Genomic DNA, 22,927 nt, shown 5'->3' with positions numbered 1-22,927 from the left:
AATATGATAGTTAATGCATAAAGTTTGGCTAGTTTTGCTTTTGAAATTGACTGAACTGTGTCAATGGATTTTGAAAAATGTTAAGGCACAGTATACTTTAGCTTATTCTATAGGTGAGGCAAATGTGAAAACAGATTAAACTGACATTTTTTGGTGGTGACAAAGTATGTGAAAATTCCCGGGACAAGGATTGAACCTGTGTCACAGTAGCAACCTGAGCCATTGCAATGACAACACGGGATCCTTAACCCACTGTACCACAGGGGAACTCCCTGAACTGACTTTAATAGAATAATTATTCCTTAATCTTTTTTTATGGGAAGAAATCCTCCATTATGAGATGTATATAAAATGCTGGTCTCTGGATTCATGACATTGCTTTTTAAAGAATTTTTTCAAACATGTTACTTCACTCTATAAGACCTGTAAAGGAATAGTGAATAAACTTGGGAAAGGCTAACAGCAACAACACTTCAACCATGGCACACAGAGCCAAAGGCCAATGATAGCCCTCAATTATAGAATTTATCAGTGCTTTCTGTTCACTATTAAAGCAGGATTCTACATTCAAACTAGAAACTGTCATTCAACAGAACAAATCCAGCCAAGAAAATCAACCATATAAAACAACAACATGTAGGACGTTGTGTCCACATGAAGAAAAACAAGAACAAAAATAACAATCCAACCTCATTTCCTAGGACATGATATTGATGGCAAAATTTCTACATAACCATCACTTTATTTCTTTGATAGAAAGACTTCCAACACAGAATGCTGTTAGGAATAACTATTTGGTGCTATGTGAAGTGATGCAAGGCAAGTACTATACATAAGACAAACTAGAAAAACAGTTTTAAATTTCCTATGGAATTCATTGCAGTTACCACATTATAATAACAAAAGCAGATCATTCTTAATGTGTTAATTCATTTATTAATTTAATAAAAATATACACTCTTCATCATACAAACTGAAAATTCTAAATCCACTTTGAAGTTGAATCCATCAAAAAGTACCTATTTGTAAACTATGTGCCTACTATATTATACCAAAGATAAAGCTGCTGTCCTCACAGAATATATGGACCACTGGTAATCAATCATTAACCTACTGAATATTCTAATATTTTGGGAAATACTGGAAAACGAATAAATTTCTTTGGATGTTATCTTGCCCTCTGAGAGATGTATAGATCTAGATGAGATCAGTTTTGGTGAAAAGGGGTCTACTTCAGTCCAGAAAACTTTCAGAGTCCAATATAGTTCTGGACTAATCAGACTAAAGAAGCTTTATAAGGAGAAGTAGGCTTGGAAATCAAGTAGTGTTATTTTGAATTAGCATGTCTTCGTCAAAAGTAGGGAATTAATGATCAAGCATCAGTTAGGAATTTCTGTAATGCGCACCAATGCCAAGAGACTACCAACATTCTAATTCCTATTGGGATGACTCCTTGATGAGGTGGCAGGCATAAAGAATACAGCCAGACACAAAGTAAACCATACTCCAATGCCTGTGATCTCCAAGGATAAAACTTTGTTTTCAAATATAACAAGATCACTGAAACGAATGGATGCTAATTAAAGCATCTCATTGCATAGGAAATCTAAGGAAGGAGTAATCATTTTAAGAGAAGGATCATTTTCCCAGTAGCCCCACGGCTGTGAATGATGTCTTCATGAGCCTGGGCCGCCTTCTCCAGTGGATACACAGGACCTATCACAGGTCTCAACCAACCAACTTCCATTCCAGCTTGAAGGGCTGCTGCCAACTGCTGAAATTCCTCCTAAGGCAAAGAAAAAAAAGGTTTTGTTTGTTTGTTTGTTTTTTAATAGAGGAACATAAGACTTAATTTTCAGAAGCATTAAAAATTTTCAGAATCCAAGAAAAATGCATGGCTTTTGTCAACTTGTCCCGAACTATAAAGAAAGTAGTTCTCTGCAGGTTAACTATCAGTGCAATTTGTCTGCAGCAGCCTCAGTTTACAAGGCACCTGTTGTCCTAAAGTAATTAGTAATTACTAATGGGATCTCTGTTCTCTTTCATGAGTGCTCTAGCTTGGAAAATAAATGATATTATCACCCTAGTTATCTTCCAGGGATTAATCCGTAACCCACTTAATAACTAAGTTTAACACTGACCTAAACTTTCAGTCTGCCTGACAAGGAAAATTGCATCAGTGTTTAAGTTACCAAAATCAGAGTCACTTCTTTTCCCACCTTGGTTGATGAATAGAGAGCAACTCCTTTTATGCTAGATCCCTTTGTCATAGTGTCCCGAGGGTTTATTTCAATAGGACCTCTGGAGCCAACAATCTAGTATGAAAAAGAAAATGTTTATCATTAAAGATTACTGCAAAATAGTGTTAAATTATGGTAAAACTTCAAAGTGGTTTTTAAAAAAAGACTTACTATTACTCGTCCTCCATGTGACAAAAGATTCAAATCATTGCTAAGATTTACATTAGCTAACATTTCAATAATCACATCAATTCCTTTTTCACCAACAGATTTCTATATAACATAAAAGAATGCAGAGTAGATTAGAAAAAAAAAAAACTGTTACCACATCCCCATGTATTACAGAAATGTTTCAAATGACATGTTAAATTTTAAACACTAATAATGCAAATTTTAAGATAATAATGATGATATAATTCCAAGGTATCAGCTAAAACATCCAAATGATAAAGATTTATATTAAATAAATAAAATAATGAAATAAAATTGCCTATAATTTTCAGGTGCTTAAGACTCAACTTGTCTATAAAACACTTTTTCCTTAGCTGAAAATTTTCTATATTCAAAATGTATTTTAATAGAGAAAGAAACAAGCCAAAAACCCAAAATAGCAACAAGGTTCCCATTTTTTTATTAAAAAGCAAAAAAACATAAGAAAAAAATCATTGACTGGTGTGACAGGATTGTTTGTGTGTGTGCATTTAATTTTGTTCTAAGTGGTTTACAATCAGCTTGACACTTCTTTTAGGCTCTCAGATGTTGGTTTCAAACATCTAAAATAAGCTATACATGTTTACCTTGTATTCATTTATCTTAACAACAAAAAAAATGAATACCTGTGTCAGGCATTGTTCGAGGTCCTAGGAATGTCAGGGTGGACCTAAAGAGCTCCAAACGAAGTAGGAAGAAGGGAAACACTACAATCATGTGATGTGCTGGGCTAAGTACTGAATTAGAAATAAGCTATAGGATATAAAGGGAAAAGGGAAAAGTTACAATTCTGATCACCTGTAAAGGTCAAAAATAACAGCACAGAGATGATGAAATGGCCCCTGATGGATGATGAGTAGGAGTTTCTTAAGTGAAACAGAAGAAAGAGCGGGGCAAAAGGCAGCCAGACACGAGGCAGTCAGTCTGGACAGAAGAAACAGAAAAGCAAAGATGTAGGAACTAGGAGTTCAAGTTGGAATTGGAAGGCAGCCCAGCAGGGAAGACAAGCTGGAATTGGAATTGGAGGACAAGTTGGAATTGGAATGCAGCCCAGCTTCTGGGAAGGTGATGGCGGGGGGGAGAAACAGGTAGAAGACAGAAGACTGCAAGTTGGTTCAGACTGAAAATGCACTGAATGCCACGTTAAAACATTTGGACTTTTATGGGGCAGGTGTTCATTAATTTTCTTGTGCCGGGCACTGTTTTAGGCACTGAAGTACAGCGAGGAACAAGAAAGATGAAAATTCCTATTCTCCTGGAGCTCTCTTATTTCTGAAGACTTATTTCTTCCTTTTTTTAAAGATAGAGAATCATATAACACTGGAAACAGGAGAGAAGGTGCTCAGGAGTCAAAGCTGGAGAAGATGAGGCTAAACTACGTTACCTTGGTGTCTGGAAAAGAGAAACAGAGACATATTTCAAAGGCATGTCAGAGAGGACACCAACAGATAAGGGACCAACTTGACGGTGGGAGGGAGAATGGTAATTAAACGATGGGAATAAGGAATGAAATGTGGGTTATTGTTCTGGGGGCCCAGATGAGTGATAAGGTCAAGCAGACTGATGTCGTAAGGGAATCAGGCCAAAGATGGTGTTGGAAGTCACTGGTATAAGAATGTGTATGAGAAAGAGGAAAAAAAAAGAAAAAAGGAGTCTGTTGTGGCACGGCAGAAATGAATCTGACTAGGAACCATGAGGTTGCAGGTTCAATCCCTGGACTTGCTCAGTGGGTTGAGGATCCGGTACTGCCATGAGCTTCGGTGTAGGCCAGCAGCTGTAAATCTGATTTGACTCCTAGCCTGGGAACCTCCATATGCCCGTATGCTGCAAGTATGGCCCTACAAAGCCCCCCCCCCCCCCCGCCAAAAAAAAGAATGTGTACAAGATAGATCTGTGTAGCATCAAAGAGAGGAGACCAAGGGGAAAAAGCTAAGGAGTATCCACATGTAAGTACCATGAAGGGGAAGGAGAATTAAAGTAAGTCAGAGAAGTGAGAAGAGAACCACCTTCCAGAAGGTGTAGGCAGGATCAACTGCTCCTGAAAGTTCAAACAGGATGAGGACAGAGACAAGAGCAGCTAGCTGGTAGGTAATCAGATGCTTATCAGTGCCCTGCACAAGCAGTCCAAGTAACTGAGGTGGAAGCAAAGTGCAATGGGAAGTAAGGGAGGAAGAACAGTAAGTACACCCCTACTTTTTCAAGAAGTGCGGTGGTAAAGGGGAGAGAGGTGAGAGGGAGAGAAAAGGTTAAGAGAATGTTTTTGGAGAATGAGACTCAACCACAAGGAAACAGTAGAAGAGATGGAAGTTACAAGGCCTCACGTCTTCAAATGAGACTGCAAAACAAAAACATATTCTTAAAATAACTGGCCATTTATCTTCTATGTAAATACTCTTAGACTCTTAGATAATGGTATTCGGAGTATATACTCAATTGAAGCTTCCCTTGACATGTAACAAAGGGGTGCCTTTACTTTCTTGGCAAGATGATTTAGGGGTAATAAACAAACTCTCACTCACATTTTTTCTCAGTTTGTAAAGACCCTGTTTACACAGTAATGAGTAATTGGAAGATCCTAATTCTTTCTCAACATGAGCAAGTAGTTTGAAGATGACAAAGTAATCAGTGTTTAGTTAAGTGCAAATACAGTACAAACGGAGAACTTCCAGAATCCACTTGAATTCTGCTGTAGCAATGGACTCTATGCAACAATAAATTCTATCTCATCGCTTTGGAGGAGGTAGTGATCCTCCTCCAAAGCATCCAGAAAACAAATAATATTCAAGCCCTAGGCTAGTCAGACCCAGTGTGTAATCTGTGGATAACAGTACCTTCTATGGAAAATTGACACCTATGTCAATTATATTAAGAAAAGCTTTTTGTTGCCAGAGGTGGAGTGGGGGGTGGGGGATGGGTGAAATGAGTTAAAGGTGGTCAAAAGATGCAAACCTCCAATCATAAAATAAGGAAGTCACGGGGATATAAATTATGGCACAAAGAATGTAGTTAATAACACTGTATTATATCCATCGAAGAGAACAGATCTTAAAAGTTCTCATCACAGGAAAAATATGTATGGTAACAGACTTATTGTGGTCATCATTTCACAATATACATATAAATATATATATATAAAACCCTTCACAGCTGTAAATATGATGCTGTGGCTTTACTAAAATGTGATTTGCATCAGAGAATATCAATGTTTATAGCTATAAGCCTCTAGAAAGGCTGTATTTTATTTGGTAAAAATAAACCTGACAAAATGATAATGAAGTTTTGAAAATTAGACAGCTCCGTTTTTTAAATTAATTAAAACTTTAAAACACACATAGGCAAAAAAAAAAAAAAAAACAATTTTAGGAGAGTAGTTGAAGAAAGAACTTAAAAAAGAACATGTAAGTCTCCCATGAAATAAAAACATACATTCATAAAATTATAGAACAATTTTACCTTAATTTTGTCAATATAATTAACTTCTCTGTGATTAAACACTTCATGGGCTCCATTTTGCAAAACAATGTTTTGTCCTTCCTCAGTACCAGCTGTGCCCAAAACCTTTAAGCCATAAGCTCTAGCAATTTGGCACGCTGCTATTCCAACCTGAAAAACAAAATACAGACCAATAGTTTTAGATTCTTTACATCTTTGCAAATGTGAAATATGTATAATGAGCCTATCGTTAAGAAATTTAAGAGTCTAAACAATGACATAAGAACAACAACAGCTAACTTGAGTACTTGTAATATTATGCCAGGTGTTACACTAAATGCGTTTTACACATTGCTTCATCTCATCCTCACAGTAAGCCCATGAGGTAGATACTGTTATTGTCCCTGGTCCACAGATGAGCAAACTGAAGCTTATATGTATAGAAATAGGAGGTGGACCACAGCAGACTGTAGAGCTTGAGTTTACAAAGACTGCACAAAACGTTCACTGACCATCTGCTTTGTGCAGAAGAGAATGGAGTTTAAAGATGATCAAAACACGCTCACTGACCTCATACTTTATTTGTACATATAAAGTACTACATAACAAATGTAAGGCCTCTACCACTTCAGTGGGAGAGAGGTACACAAATGGGTAAGTTAATTTATTCATTACTATAATGAAATTTATTGTTTACTACATGCTGGACATGGTTCTTCATGCAAGAAACTTACATTCTAAGGAAGGGGTGGGGGAGATAATAAGCACCCAGACAAATAAGTGAATAAGGTAGATTCAGAAAATGAAAAGAACTTGAAAAAACAGCCTATTGGGTTATAAAGAGACATGGAAAAGGGCAAGTTAGATCATCAGGAAAGGCCACTTTGAAGAGATGAGACCTGGATGAACAAAGGCCCACCATGGGAAGGTCTGCGCAGCCTCCTGGAGTATCAGAATGGTTGTGGCTTGAGGAGTTCAAGGGTCAGAGACAGGGTCAATGTGGCTTGAGGAATTCAAGGGTCAGAGACAGGGTCAATGTGGCTTGAGGGTGGGCACGTAGGAGAGAGTAGATGAGGCTGGAGGGGCACAGAGAAGCCAAGGCACACAGAGCCTTGGATGTAAAGGCTTTGGATTATATTTAAGAGCAATGCAGAACTACTAGAGAGTTGAAGCAGGAGAGGGATAGGATCTAAATTAAACTTGGCTTTTAAAAGAACATCAAAAAAGTGGGGGGAATGGGAACAGGAAGACCAGGGCTTCCTCATAGATTGAAGGCAGAGGTGAGCAAAAGAGAGAAATCAAGGATGTCTCCCAGGCCTCTGGCCAGATTAACGGGGTGGACTGACTGGGATGAGGAGGGTTAGAAGGCACCAACTCTGTACAGTGCTCACCTAACTAAAGATGATCAGTCATCAGCCGAATATGGGTTTGGGCTTAAAAGAACTCACAATTGGAAACATAAATTTGAGATTCAGCAGTTTATAGAAGTATTTAAAGCCAGAGGATTGGATGAAATCACTGGATAAATGTGCTTAGTATAAAGAGAAATAAAATTATTGCAGGAATCTAGATAAAAGCAATTAAACTGCAATACTAGGAAATACATCTTCGATCACATGCCAAATGAAAGGCACAGAGAAGTGCCACATCCATTTAGAGCAAGCTTTCTCAAACTTGGCACTATTGGGGCGGGTAATTCTTTGCTGTGGGGGCTTATCCTGTGCTTTGAAGGATGTTTAGCAGCATGGGTAGTTTCTGTCCACTGGATGCCAGACTCCTTTATCCAGCTGTGTCCCCAGACCCTGCCAAATGCCCCTGAGGGGGAGGAGAGATGATACAAAATCTCCCCTTATTCATAACCACTGATTTAAAGAAAGATAAAATCATCATGGATTGGGCATAATAGAAAAGAATTTAAATGAAAAAATGATGATAGAAACTAATTAAAATTGTAATAGAATCACAGGCTCGCAGGCCTGAAATAGACCTTTGTGTGGCATATGGGAGTGATGAGCCTGAACCCAGCCAGTTGAGTTACGGTGAGGGTTTGTTTAACTAAAACAAACACTCAGAACTCACTGTCTACTGAGTGTGAGAGACATTCAATTCCGTGAAATAATATGGCACTATGGGGTTAGCACAACTGATTTTTGCTACTTTAATTTTCAATAATAATTTTTTAAAAAGGGCCTCTACTAAAACCACATTTTAACCTAAGGGTTAATGTAAATATTTCTCCTTATGCTGTAAGTATTTGAAAGGGGCACTCAAGAGCTATTTTAAAGGTGCTATTTTTTCTATTCTTGTCAATAATTCTACTAAAAATATTCCTTCAAAAGATGATGTAACCATTATGGGTCAACTATTTTTCTTCTATTTATTTTGCTGACATTGAAATGGGGCACTTCCCACCACCAACATACCTGGATGATAGCTGTGTTCGAAAATTCGACACCATTTTAAATACATACCATAATCCCAAAGGAATTTGATTTAAATGAGGACAGAAAGTACAAACAGAAGCGAGACAAAAACCTGGTACTGTTTCCCTCTGATAGGGCAGGGAGGATCAGAAGAGCTTCACACACCAGGTCGCCAGCCTATCCCAGCCAGCCCTGGATTTAACAAACTCAGCCAGCACAGAGAACACGGTGGATTTGCTTTTTAAAAAAAAACCATGATGAAGCGACCGGGCTCTTTATAAGAGGGTAAAGGGAATAAAAAAGAGATTTTCTTTAAACTCTTCTCTCCCCTTCCTACTGAAATCTCCTCCCTTTGATACAGAGCACAAGGTTAGCTCTCTGAAAACCAAAGCAATTTAAATAAATGCATGTTTGACAGATCCTTTAGTTATTCAGGATTAAACTGAATTTAACACCAATTTGAATAGCCTCTCTGGTGAAGCTAAACAATGCGAGTTTTTGACAAGGTGTATCTGTCATATTTTCTCTAGCTCCAGAAAGATAATCTTGGTGTTTTTTAATAAATAGTCTGATCCATACAATCCTGCAGCAACTGATCTTTTGGAGGTACATAGGAAGCTGGGTGTGAAACCTTTGATTCATCCGTGTAAAGTAACAAACACACAGAGGTCTGAATTCTCTGCTTGTATTATCTGGCCACCATTACAGGCAAATTCGCATCTTCAGGATGCCTCTCATTAGTCCCAGAACAATGTGCCATTAATAGGTTACTGCTTCCCACCTACTCTCTGGAATACACTGTGCTCTGAATGGCTTTGCCAGCTTCCTCAAGGTGAGCCATCCTGCCCCAGGCCCTGTATTTTAAAAAGGTGAAGTCTGGTTTCCAAAATTTCTAAAGCCTCTACATGCAGGATAGAGGTCATGTGGATTTCTTGTTAAATTCCAACCTCAGAGCTCTAACTTTTCCTCTAAGCTCCTCAGAGGCAGATTGACAGCCAGTTTCTTGAAGAGGTTTCTGACAGCCCTGCGTTGGGTGATTTCACTGAAGGGCTGAGGTTATAAATTCTGAGCCCCCCCACATCAGAGTTTTAAGCCGTGGGTTGTGGTGTTAAGGACACTGTGCACTCCATGAATGTCATCAAAGCGCAGCAGGCGAGCAGGGGCAGGGAGCTAGAAAGGAGGAAGCGCTCACAGTGTGGCTTTGCAGTGCTGTCTGGGGCAACAGAGGTAAAGCTTTAATGAGCCTTAGTTTCCTTATCTAAGGGAATAGGGAATTTTTATAAACCTTAAGGAACTGTTTAAAATTCTAAATAAATATTCTTATAACATTCGCTACTTGAAGAGAAAAACAAAGCCAGTTTATCTTGGTCTATACCCAACACAGGTGGAAAACCTAATGCATAACATTTTTGATGGGGTAATCTGTTGAATTTATTAACCAAGAAATGCTAAACTAATGACAGGGAGTCACCTTCAGAAGACAAGAATTTTAAAGAGGCTTCAAAAGAAAAAAAGCACTCTTGACTCTAAATTTGGCTTTTAAAAACAACCTAAAGAAAACGTGAAATTTACAAAGCTCTTTTTTTTTTTAAATAATAGTTCATTTACAATGTTGTGCCAATGTCTGCTATAAAGCAGTGACCCAGTCATACACACACACACATACACACACTCTTTGTCTTATAAGCTCTTTAAAAAATAAACTTAAAAGAATTACTTACCCCTCCACTAGCCCCATGAATCAGAACAATTTCTCCAGCTTTCACACAGGCACTGAAAAAGAAAGCATAGGTTCATTGCCTTACTTTGGAGCTAATTAAGCCCAATGTTTGTGATAATGCATAAAGAAATCCTACCTTCAGTTCAACTAACACTTAACCAAAGAGGAAACTCACTGATACACAACCCAAGATCTTCTCCAGGCTCTACGATGTCAAACAATGGTTCTTCAGATACAGGACAACCTTCATTTATTTACTTAAGAAACGTTTATTGAGAGGCTATTCTGTGCCAGGCACCGTGCTGGATGCTGAAATCATGTTCTAAGAGGCCTTGCAGGTTAAGTGAAATTGCTTATCTGAGAGGAGTGGGGTCTCAAAGCAGGGTTATTACAGCTCAGTCTTTATTCCATGGTCCAGAGGAATACCCAAGCAAAGAGAGCCACTACCCTCCCCCTTCCCCAAGCCTTTGAACATCTGGCTACGCAGCCTCTAAGCTCTCGGCTCTGAAAGCAATGCTGAGTCAGTGATGGTAAGAGAGTAAGAAATACAATAAAGCCTATCACATGGGTTCCCCTGTCACTCTCTAAAATGTCTAGACCCTCTGGTGAAATAAGATTCTTTTCACTTCTTACCACTACTTTTCTACTGCACTGAAAACAAGGAAGGTGCAGCAGGACAGAGGGGATGCTTTATCATTCCAGATGAACAGTGCTGGCGTCACAAGCCAGCAAGGACTATGACCCAGATCTGACTCTAAGGGAGGATCTCTACTCACTAGGACAATGGGAGTGGCTGCCCTGAACAGACACTATGTTCAATCTCAGGGTAAGAACACAGCATCTGGGAGTTCTGCTCAAGGCCCTGTGCCAACAGCAGACAGATGGCAACAGTGAGTCAGTAAACGAAGTTTCTCCCACACACCTGCCTGGAGATGGGGGTTGAGGGCAGTGAGCTAAACTGAGGGTTTGGGACGATAAACTGAGATAGCTATTACCCACCACTTTGACATTTTCAAAAGTAAAATAAAAATGTAAGGGACTAGGATTATTAATGCTATACTATGGAGTATGAAATACTTCCCAATGATTTCTTAAAAAATCTTATAGACAGGAGTTCCTGTTGTGGCTCAGCAGATTAAAAGCCCAACATGGTATCCGTGAGGACATGGGTCTTGGCTTGGCCTTGCTCAGTAGGTTAAGGATCCGGCTTGCTGTAGCTGTGGTGTAGGCCAGCAGCCGCAGCTCCAATTGAATCCCTTGACTGGGAACTTCCATAGGCTGCAGGTGCAGCTGTAAAACAAAATTTTTAAAAATCTTATAAATGATTCCTCAACCACTAAGCACATTCTCCTAAATCCCTAGACCTGCAGTGGGTGGAAAGAATGCAGGCTAACCCTCCCTGGATCCCATGGCTACAATCCTTCTGTCCTTATGTAGAGTCACCATGATGGTTAATTTCATGTGTCATCTTGGCTGGGCCGAACATTCTGGATGTCAATCTAAGCTGCAGCCATAGCAATGCCAGATCCTTTAACCCACTGTGCCGGGCTGGGGATCAAACCTGTATGTACCTCCAGAGACCCAAGCCACCACAGGCAGACTATTAATCCATTGTACCACAGCAGGAGCTCCAAGAAGGTACTTCTTGGATAACAGTAGACTTTGAGTAAAGCAGATTATCTTCCGTAATGTGGATGCGACTCGCCTAATCAGTGAAAGGCCTTACAGAACAAAGAAGTACTTCTCTCAGAGCAGGAAGGGATTTCGCCAGCATGCTGCCTTGAGATTTGAATTGCAACTCTTCTCAGGTCTCCAGCCTGCTGGTCTACACCATCAGATTCTTTAAACTCACTGGGCCTCCGCAAATCAATCCACCGATATCCACATTCTGTTGGTTCTGTTTTCCTAGAGAACCCTGACTGACAATCCTCTGCCCCTGGGGCCATGGCTCGAGCGTGTGGCCAGGCCTTCCCTGCTGTTGCAGTAGCCTAGTTACTGAGGACTGGGGCCTGGCACACAGGTTTCCTCTTCCACCCTCATCTGGAGATTTCAACACTCATGGGGAGGTAACCCCCATCACAATCCCTGAATTCTCCTCCACTTTCACCATTCTCTCTCAGGGCCACACCCAATAACCACACCTAAGCTATCCACCTGAGACCCCAATAATCAATATTATGACAATAATCTCCTTCCTGATTCTGTAAACCCATAATCTCTTGAAATGCGTTCCTCCACGTTGCTGAGATTGCCATCTCTCCAGGGCTCTAGTTCTGCCCTCCTGCTGCTCCTGGCCTCACTTCCTCCTGTAGTCAGTCAAGACCCCTGTGTACCCTGCCCCACCTTCTCCCCCCTTTCTCTCCAGTGCTCTCATTTCCTTGCACTATTCCATTCTGCCACTAATATTTCAGCCCTGGGTTAATATTACAATGTACAACCATGCATTTTGTTGCCACTACAGTTTTGATTCTCAAAAGATCACTTTGCCTCCTATTTAATTATGAAAAGTGAGGCAGTCACATGTGAGTCCCCTCCACACCCCACCTCCCTGCCCACACCTTCCCATAATCACACCATCTTTACCTCTTCCAGGTGTAACAAACAAGCTCTCCTTTCGATATCTGAAGCCAGTGTCTCTACTTTTGTCTTAAGTCCTTTCTTTCTTGCCTTATGCAGGATCTTGCTCCATCTGCCACCTCCCCCTTTTCCAAACCCTCCATCTCTCCCTCTCTGCTAGATCCTTTCTCTGGTATAAACACGTTTAAGTCCTGTTCACACTTAAAAGAAACACTTTAGTTCCCACACTCTCAAGTGCCCCCCCCCACACTGCCTGTCAACTCCCTTTTTTATTTATTTATTTATTCATTTATTGTTTTACAGGGCTGTACCTGTGGCATATGGAGGGGACCCCGGTGAATCAGAGCGTTGGCCACAGCCACAGCAACACCACATTCGAGCTGCATCTGCAACCTACACCACAGTTCATGGTGGTGAAGGATCCTTAGCTCTCTGAGTAGGGTCAGGGATCGAACCCACATCCTCATGAATACTAGTCAGGTTTGTTACCACTGAGCCACGAGAGGAACTCCTGAACCTCCCATTTCTAAAGAGTTGTCTCCATTCAAGAATCAATTTCCTTTTCTTTCTTCAACCTATGCAATCAACCTTCAGTCCACAACTCTACTGAAAGTGATCTGACAAAAGCCACCAATGACCTCCTAATTTACAAGCCCAGCTGTTATTTTTTCCAAACAGACCTCACTGCTGCACTTGACAGCTAGCTTCCCTCCTCAGAGCAATTGCTACCCCTCACACTACCCACCCTGACTACACACTTACTCTGTGCTATGCTCACACTAAGAGCTTTACGTGCGTTACTCATTTAATTCTCACCACTCCCCATGAGGGATGTGCTGTGCTATTATTATCTGTATTTTTCAAATCAGCAAACTACAGCTGTGACAGGAAGGTAATGTGACCGTGGCAGCTGGAGAGTATATAACCTGGGTCTTCCTAGCTTCAACACAGGCGAGCTTAACACAAGTTTCACAGACACGATGACCTCTAGCCTCTGCTGGCCTTGGGATACACTCCCTTTGCTTCTCTGACAACTCTGTCCCCTTGTGCTGACCACACTCTTAAATGTCACTGTTCACTAAGGTTCTATTCTTACTCCATTGTTCTTCTCACTCCCTGAGGGATTTCAATGCCTTCCCTTTCGTCAACTCTCACCACATGCTGACAGCCCCAAATTTCTATCTCCAGCCTTCGAGCTTCAAACTCTTTCATCTGACAGGCTGCTGGACTTCTCCGCAACCATGTGTGTCGAGTTTCACGTCCAAAACTGAACTCAGTTTCCCTTTGAAACTTTTCCTTCCTTCCCTTTGTCAAGTTAAACATTACCTAAGTTATAAAGCTCTAAGTTTTCTCAAGCTCTTTCTCTCTTTTATTCTCTACATGCAAACACTCATGAAATATTTCTGATTTTACTCCCTAAACAGCTGTCCTCTCCTCTTCACCTCTCCTACCATGACCCATGCGCTGGCCCTTAGAATTCTGCCTAGAACTCCCTCCCACCTCTTTCTCCATTCTTGTCATCACATCCATTCTTCATGACCCCAATCCCTTACGGAAAAATGTGTGAGCTCTATAATCTAGCTTTTTACAATCTGAAGTCATTTGATAATGACAGCTAACATTTATTGAGAGTTTACTATGTTCCAACCTTATCTTTCACATTTGCCTTGAAATTGTCTATCCAACAAAACCAAGTTGCTAGAGCTCAACCCAGATACCACGATGTTTCCCCCGCCACCAGCTGTTCCCACTGTCTAGAATGTCCTCTCCACTTTCAACTACCCTTCCCCAGGATAATTCCCTCTGATATTTTTCAAGTACCTAGGGAATTTGATTAAAACATGGAATTTGACCGGCCATAGAAATTGACCGGCGGGTCTCGGTAGAGCCCTATACTTGGCTTTTAAGTTGCAGTAGTTGGTTTCCAGGGCTGGAGAACAAGATTTTTGAATGATGGCTTTAAATTAAGTCTTACATCGCCCATAAATCCCTGGGTACATCTCTACTACTAGTCCTCCACATTATTAATCAGCATTATGACTCTTGTCTACCTCCCTTACTAGATGGTGAGCATCTTGAAGACAAAGACAAAGACAAAGACACTCTTTGTCTCCTCAGTGATTAAGACAATCTCCCAATCGTCCAGTTTCTGCTCCATGATGCTTAATGGTAACTAAATGGTAACCGAGAATGACTGACAGATAGATGAACGGGTGGTAGGAAGGATAGTAAATTATATATTATCCTCTTCCAATTAATACTGCCCTCCTCTGATGCTGGTTGAAAAACTGACAGAGTGTGTTGTTACCTGTGGAGCAGAGCAAGACAAGCAGTAAAATATGGGATCCCAATGGCAGCTCCTTGTTTAAAGTCCAGTTTTTCTGGCAGCATGTAAACAGTGTCGTCGGCTGCTAAAGCATACTCCGCGTAGCCCCCGGAGAGCGTGCTGACTGTGAAAACTCTGTCACCTTTCTAGAGAAAGAAATAATTTAATAAATGCTTTAGCGATTAAAAACGCTGTCAAAATGGGTTCAGTCCTTGATGATGCAACTTTATAACAAGAAATAAGTGAGCATTTATATATTGTCTTCTACACCCTAAGGTCTCATAAAAAGAACTTCAAGATGCTGATCATTTTTAAATATTTTATTAATGGAACTAGTAAGAAGGAAAATCAAGGGAAATAGGAAAAACAAGAATAAAGAGAACATGTAGTGTGGTCTAATGCTGATGATAACTAAACTTTACTGGGAGCTTACTGGGGCACTGCAGGAAGTGTCTAGTGAGTATTATCTAATTTGATGTTCAAAACAGCCTATGAGGAAAGCACTTTTATTATCTCCCTTTAGTTAATTCTGCTACACAGATGAGGAAATTGAGGCACAAAAAAGTTCAATAATTTCCTCAGATCAGGTAGTTAGTAAATGGCAGTTAATATACACCAATTTTTTTTGGGGGGGGAGGGTCCAAAATACTAAGGAGAAGAAAAAAATAAAATGTAAGATTTCTTCCACACACAAAATGTCTGTTCTAAATCCTCTCCGTAGTTTTCTTCCTGTATTTCCCTCATTTTTCACGCATATACCAAAAAGCAGGCAACTCTGCCTAGATCCTGACAGCAAAGATGAACCAGGAAGGGATCTGGATCCATCACAGCACCAGAAACACTACAAACTCTCCATAAACATCTATTGGGTCCTTGCTACCGAAAAGCAGATGCATAACCAAGGGTGAGTGATACTTCCAGACACCACAGGCCTTCCCTCTGTGACATGCACATGAGGGAAATTAGACTGCCCAGCACACTCACCTCCCTTATCTCTTCTTTCTTGGGAAAACAAACAAACAAACAAAAACTAAGTATTCCTTGGAATACACAAAACATTTAGGCAATAACTCTCAATATACTTAAATTTGTCCTATGATTAGTCACTATGTAGTGGAGTAGGGACAAAAAAAGACTCAAAAGGCATCTAAGAGTCAAAGATAATGTTGCCTGCAAATGGTCAAACATAACTAAAAAATCTTGTTTTTAAGTTTAAAAACATGTTGCATTGATTGCAATAAAATTCAAACTTGTTCGAAGAATCCACTATGAAAGGCAGTACTGTAAAGGACATTAACAGCCAGACCTTCTCCCTAATCTCAAGCTCCAGGAATAGGGAAGAAAATGACAGAAATAATTACAAAGCAAGGCAAACAAGACAAACCACCAAAGATGGGTACAAGCAAAAGAAAGGAATTATGTCTGAGTTGAAGGAATGAAGAATAGCTTCACTAAGAAGCTAGTATCTGGAGTGGGCTTGGAAGGGTAGGACAAGATTCTGAAAATGAGCACTGGGAAGAGTCATCATGGATGAAGAAAACAAAATAAGTAAAGGGCCAGTGGCAGGAGTAAGTGTCAAGAAATCACCAGCCTTCATTCCAAACCAATGAGTAGTCTAATGTGTGGATGTCATGTTTTTAGGAGACAAAATGAAAAGAAATGAAAGCTGGAGGTTTTATCCCCTTGGACCCATGTTTATAAGTTTCAGTTGAGTCCTGCCAAACAGAAAGAGCCAATAGGAACAAAGACACAGAGATAAAAGAACATGTGGTATGCAGTGAAGAATAGTTATTACTAAAGAATAAGGTACGAGGTGAGACGGTGTGGAGATAAGAATGGAAATATGGGAGAGAACACACAGAACAGTCTTCTTTTATCACCTAAGCAGTTTCAACGATAGCCTGAAATGTAAAAGGAATTAATGCATGGATTAGAACAGAGTTGTAAAACAGTCAGAATTACATTTTAGAAAAGTACTCCTGGAGTTCCCGTCATGGCGCAGTGGTTAACGAATCCGACTAGGAACCTGAGGTTGCGGGTTCGGTCCCTGCCCTTGCTCAGTGGGTTAACGATCCCGAGCTGTGGTAGGTCACAGACGCGGCTCGGATCCTGCGTTGCTGTGGCTCTGGCGTAGGCTGGTGGCTACAGCTCCGATTTGACCCCTAGCCTGGGAACCTCCATATGCCGCAGAAGCGGCCCAAGAAATAGCAAAAAAAAAAAAAAAAAAAAGACGAAAAGTACTCCTTATAGAGCAAGGATAGGTTCAAGGGAAAGGAGAGAGGGTGGTAAGTGAAGTGTCTTTCATGGAAATCCAGGAGTTCCCCTCATGGCTCAGCGGTAATGAACCTGACTAGTATGCATGAGGGTGTGGGTTCCATCCTTGGCCTCATTCAGTGGGTTAAGTATCTGGTGTTGTTGTGAGCTGTGGTGTAGGCCACAGACACACCTCATATCTGGCATTGCTGTGGCTGTGGGATAGGCTGTAGTTCTGATTCAACCCCGAGCTTGGGAACTTCCATATGCCAGAGGTGCAGCCCTAAAAAGCAAAAACAAACAAACAAACAAAAACACAAAAAAGAAAGAAAGCAAAAAAATTCCAGGTAAGAGACTATGCACCGCAGGTCATGGGGAGGGAGAGAGAGGAGCAGAGGGTCTGATGTGAGAAAAAAATAAGCTGTTTTAAATGCAACAAGTAAGAGGTTCCTGGAGGCTGAGCACGTGGGTCCCTTGCCCAGAACACAACTGCCTGTGATGATATAACTGTTCCACATCTGCACTTTACAATAGGGCAGCCTCCAGCCACATAGGTCCATCCTGTATGAAAGAGAAACTGCACTTTTTAATGTTAATTGAGCTTGAATTTAAATAGCCACCTGTGGCTGGTGGCTCCCGTATTGAAAGCACAGGTCCAGAGCTTCGTAGAAGAGTTGAAGCTCAAGATAGCACATGTGGCAATGGAAACCACGGGAGTGAAGAAGGCAGACAATACACAAAGCAGAGTCCTGGAAGGTACAGGGAACTGGCAACACCAGGATGTGAGGTACATCCAGAGAAAAAGCAGCTTGAGGAGGCTCCCCAGAGAAAAGGGGTAAAGACAAAGGGAGAAAACCATGTCACAGAAGATGAAACAAAGTTTTTTTTTTGAAAAAAGTTAAGTGGCTGAGAATGTCAAATGTCATAAGAAGTCACAAGAGACCCATTAACTCCAGAGATCTACAGGCCATTAGTGACATTAGCAAGCATCTTTTCAGTGGAGCAGTGAGTGCAGAAGCCAGCCTGCCACAGGCAGAGGGCAGGAAAGCTGTGGGAATATGTCTGGCTTCCTAGGCTGGGGCCACGTTAATCTTTACTGTCTCAGTTTGATTTTGGTAAATGTGCTGCCATAGTTGAACAGGTCAAGGAATGGTGGGGGAAGATGCTGGAACAGGAATATACTATCTATGTTTTTATGTCTTCTGGCACATAAGTAACAAAAGCCCCGATCATAACATTTTCCCTGACTCAATCACCTCGGTCTGAGTCACAGCTCTAAAATGTACAGTTGACCTTGTATTTTTTTCATCTTTCACTTATTCAAAAGAATCAGTCTGCCCTTTATTCTGTGAAGTTGCATTCAGAGATGGAATAAAAAAAACTGTGTTGGCTGTGTATTATCAAGAGCTAGGAAATAGTATAATTTCCTTGTTTATTTTCTTTCCTTCTGTTTTTCTGTTAAATCAAAGGATCCTGGTTCAATTCAGCGGGGATGTAGAGATACAGAAATTACCCAGTGCTTATTCCCAACAATGCAAACAAGCAAGGTCTCTACATAAAAGATACTTTCTTTTTTGACTAGAGGAGTCCCCCAAGTGGCAGAAATTGTGTAATGGGCTCTTTCAGAGACTTAAGTACAGATACATTGTGAAGTTAAAATGTTTAAAAAAAAATGTATATACTAAACCGAAATAGAAATAACTAAAAATGTAATACCTTGAAAGAAGATACATGCTCTCCGACAGCTTCTACTATTCCAGCCACATCTAAACCAGGAGTATAGGGTAGAAGTGGTTTCATATTGTGAGTACCAGAGCGAATATACGTGTCCACTGGGTTGACACCACATGCGTGGACTTTGATTAGAACCTGCAACAACAGGGCACTTTAGTTCACATGGAGCATTTAGTGACCATTCTGCTACGACTAGAGTGATGATGGCAGCTTAAAAAATGGAAAGGAAAACCCTACTTTCCATGAGCTAACAGTCTAGTTGTACAAACCAACAGATAAATGAAAAATAAGACAGAATGTTTTATGTGCTATATTGAAAACCTTTGGGGAAAAGAGTGGTAGAAATATCTGAGAGGATGTGTTGCAGAGACCTCTACGTGCTCACGGAACTTCCCCCCCCCCGGGTAGGTAATATATTCTTTTCTGGCTCCTTCACAGTTATGAGCAGCCAAATGGAATGTGGACAAAATAAGGAGAGTTACTTTCAGGCCTGGCCCACAGAGACTGTCCCAGGCAATGCAGAGGGTTCACCGCGACCTCAGAGGAAAGATGGCGAAGGTGACAGAGCCACATGATGGAAGTCTGGGTCCCTAAATCACTGCTGGCAAACTATCCACCAACCTTGTAGAATTCGGGAATTTAGTGAATGAGAAATCACTTTCTATTGTTGAGCCATTGAGATTTTGATGCTACATCTATTAAGAAGCTAATTTTACCTTAATTAATACAGATTGATTGCTTCTGCTACAAGAGTAAGGAAAGGCCTTACAAAGGAAGTGGTATTTGAGCTAGGCCTGAAATCATAGAATTTCTTTCAGAGTGGAAGAAAAGGGGTATTTCAAGTTAAAGGAATAATATGTACAAAGACAGAAGGAATGAAAGGACCTTTGGGGGAAGCCAGATAAAGCCTGATGTTGGGGAGTTCCTGCTAAGGCACAGTGGGTTAAGAGTCTGGCTATAGCAGCTTGGGTTGCTATGGAGATGCAGGTTCAATCCCCAGCCCGGCACAGTGGGTTGAAGGATCTGTCGTTGCTGCAGCTGCAGTATAAGTCACAGCTATGATTTGGATTCAATTCCTGGCCCAGGAACTTCCATATGCCACAGGCATGGCCTAAAAAAATGCTGGATGTAGGCACAGCAGTCTATTGAGAAGGAATGATAAGACTATTTTTTACCAAATTATGGCTAAACTATAAATACTTTCACAAGGCTTGCTAGACTTGGGAGCCATGAAAGTTAAAGTAATACAAAAATACAATTTTTATTGAAAAAGTCTATTGATAAAGTCACCAGAAATGATTACACTACACATTTAAATTATCTTATATGTGAAAAGCATGTATGTGGAAGAAAACTGTTTGCCTACTGGGCACAAAATAAAGATCATGAAAGTGTGTAATAGAATAACTTGTTCAAAACTACTTATGACTCCATTCAGAAAAATGTGATTATTGCATGGCAGAGATGATTCTAAACTTCAAAAATTTTCTTAGATGTTATTTATTTTCATACATTTACTTCACTAATTAGAATTATGTTATCTTTGTCAGGGCTTATAGATGTAAGCAGCATAAACTCTGTCCTAGCTCAGTGTCTTTATAAATCATTGTGAGTCTGCTCCTTTTGAACATTATAAACTTGATGTGCTAGAGACACATACTCAGTGTTAACTATTGCCTGTGTTTAAGTAATGATTTCTACCTGATTGTCCTTTGGAATTGGTATGGCAACATCCGACTGGAGTTTCATCACTTCTGGTCCACCAAATTTAAAAACTCTAATAGCTCTCATCAGCCTCTGTCCAGTTGCCATGGTGCTCTAGACACTAAGAAAAAAACAAAATGAATGTATTGTCATACTGTTTCTAGGCTATCACTGTGTTTTTTCTCCTGCAGGGGGAAGATCAAACAATTTTTCAAACAATTTAAATCATGAGCTTACCAGTGATCTCATTTCATGTTTAAGAACCTTTCATCTTACAAATCCTTCAGCTACAAACAAAATACTTCATATTACTTCCTGTAGGGATTCAAGCCTTCAACAGGGGAACACAGACATACAAACAAAAACATCTGGCCAGATGTAACATGATACAATATCTTAGGTTTCCTTCTGTGTAAGCTTGGGCTGCAATATCTTGGAAATTTTAGGACCTAATTTAAGTTTTCTTTACATTAGATAAACAGAACTTTTTTGGTTAGATTATGTAATATATCTCAAATACAAGAAAAATATAAAGAATAGAGTAAACACTTACCTGCCACTGAGGTTTAACAAATCGTAACACTGTAAAAACCTAAAACATTATAGATCTAACTATACCCCTGGCCTCCTGTACCCATCCCAAAATTCATTTCTGTCCCAAGGTCTTAAGTGACTTTTGCAATAAACTCAGTAACACATCCTTCTCAGGCATGATAAAATACCACTGCCATATATATATATGCAGTGGTAAACAATGTGACTATTTTTGCATATTTTCAAACTTTATTTAGATCAGATCATATTGTACTGAATTCTGCAATTTGCTTTGTCCTCTCACCATTAGGTTCTTGAGACTTATCAATGTTGAAACATTGAGCTATAAGAAGTTCATTCATTTTGACAGCGGAGGAAAAACAATAAAAACTAAAAAGAGGAGTTTCCGTTGTGGTTCACTGGATTAAGGACCCAATGTAGTGTCCCTGAGGATGTGGGTTAGATCCCTGCCACACTCAGTGGGTTAAGATCCGGTGTTGCCACAAGATGCAGCCTGGGTTGGCAGCTGCAGATACACAGGTTCAGTTCGGCCCCCAGCCCAGGAACTTCTATATGCCGCAAGAGCAGCCCTGAAAAGAAAAAAATAAAAACATGAACAAAAACTCAAAACACTGCTTTGTATGCAATCTCTTGTAAATCACAAGGTAATTTAGTTAACCTTTCTCTCTTACCGCTGTTAATATTAAAATGAAAACACAGTTAAACTCTTAGAAAAGGTAAAGAACATTTATATATAGAATTGGATAACTCTGGAAATCTTGTACCTATAGAGATGCAAAAAAAAAAAAAGGGTTTTGACTGATCTCTAAAGTTTTATTTGTGTGCTATGACAATTTCTTAAGATTAACCACATCAAATACTGTTAGACTCTGCCATCACCAGGAACATCTTTGTTAGTTCTGGAATAATGATATTCACCAACCACAAGAAGCTGAAACATCAAAAAGAATTGCAGAAACTAGGACCTGAGATGAAAGAATTCAGTATTAATTTACTGAATTTACCGTACTGAAGCTTGACATGGGACTCCTCAGAACAGAGCCCATGCTAATTATAAAACGTGTGGAGGGAATCAAAGCACTTCAATGGTGTTACTGATGGAAAGTTCTTGATATGATTAACCAAAAGTGTCATTTTAAAACTCTTTATTTATAATGGTTTAATATTGTACCTAGCACAGAGGAAAAAGTAAACTCTTCATTGCTAAATGGTTGCTTAGCAATGATATATTCTGAAGGGCAGCCCTCTTATAAGAAAAAGGGGGGCAGAAGGAGGCAGAAAGTCCCCTGCTCTGTGGGGGTAGCTAAGCAGTAGTGGGGGGGCAGTTCTGCACAGAAAACTAGGACCAGGAAGAGGCAGCTCAGCCTTACCCACTCAGCAGTTTCACTACTACACTTCTACGAGGGTCTTCACGCAAGCTAGAGAAGAAAATGAAAACATAATAATAAAGAAAATAAAACAGAAACAGGAAAGGTTGTCCAAATCAAAGTTCTCCATTCTGAAAATAAGAACACAGGGTTTTGTTTTTTTTTTTTCCCTTTTGGTCTTCAGCATGGTGTTGTGGCTTTGGAATCTGACAGCTCTCCATAGGAATCCCAGATCTATCACTACCAGTCACGTGGCCTTGGGCAAGGCAGTCACCTGTTTTGAGCCTCTTTATCTGAAAATTGAGTTCCTACTCTGGGTTACTGTGCTAGTGACATGGCAAGTATCAAGCACAGAACCTGGCAAATGTTTACTCCTATACAGAGAT

At 40.2% G+C, this 22,927-nt stretch overlaps 1 protein-coding gene across 3 annotated transcripts in view; it reads right to left on the bottom strand.

Moving 5' to 3' along the window:
* The window catches only part of CRYZ (crystallin zeta), a 26,083-nt gene continuing 4,010 nt past the window's right edge, over positions 855 to 22,927 (bottom strand). The window contains 9 exon segments of one of the 3 annotated variants that reach the window (NM_001044584.1): positions 917 to 1,786; positions 2,220 to 2,315; positions 2,412 to 2,513; positions 5,904 to 6,053; positions 10,027 to 10,078; positions 14,911 to 15,074; positions 18,898 to 19,050; positions 20,617 to 20,740; positions 22,545 to 22,592. In NM_001044584.1, coding sequence (NP_001038049.1) covers positions 1,622 to 1,786; positions 2,220 to 2,315; positions 2,412 to 2,513; positions 5,904 to 6,053; positions 10,027 to 10,078; positions 14,911 to 15,074; positions 18,898 to 19,050; positions 20,617 to 20,727 — 993 coding nt within the window. In that variant the 5' untranslated portion in view covers positions 20,728 to 20,740; positions 22,545 to 22,592 and the 3' untranslated portion in view covers positions 917 to 1,621. 3 annotated transcript variants of the gene reach the window in all.

Source organism: Sus scrofa, chromosome 6 (assembly GCF_000003025.6).
Source record: "Sus scrofa isolate TJ Tabasco breed Duroc chromosome 6, Sscrofa11.1, whole genome shotgun sequence".
NCBI classification, from domain to species: Eukaryota; Metazoa; Chordata; class Mammalia; order Artiodactyla; family Suidae; genus Sus; species Sus scrofa.
The sequence above is the reverse complement of the archived record's forward strand: the minus strand, read 5'-3'. Positions and strand labels throughout refer to the sequence as shown.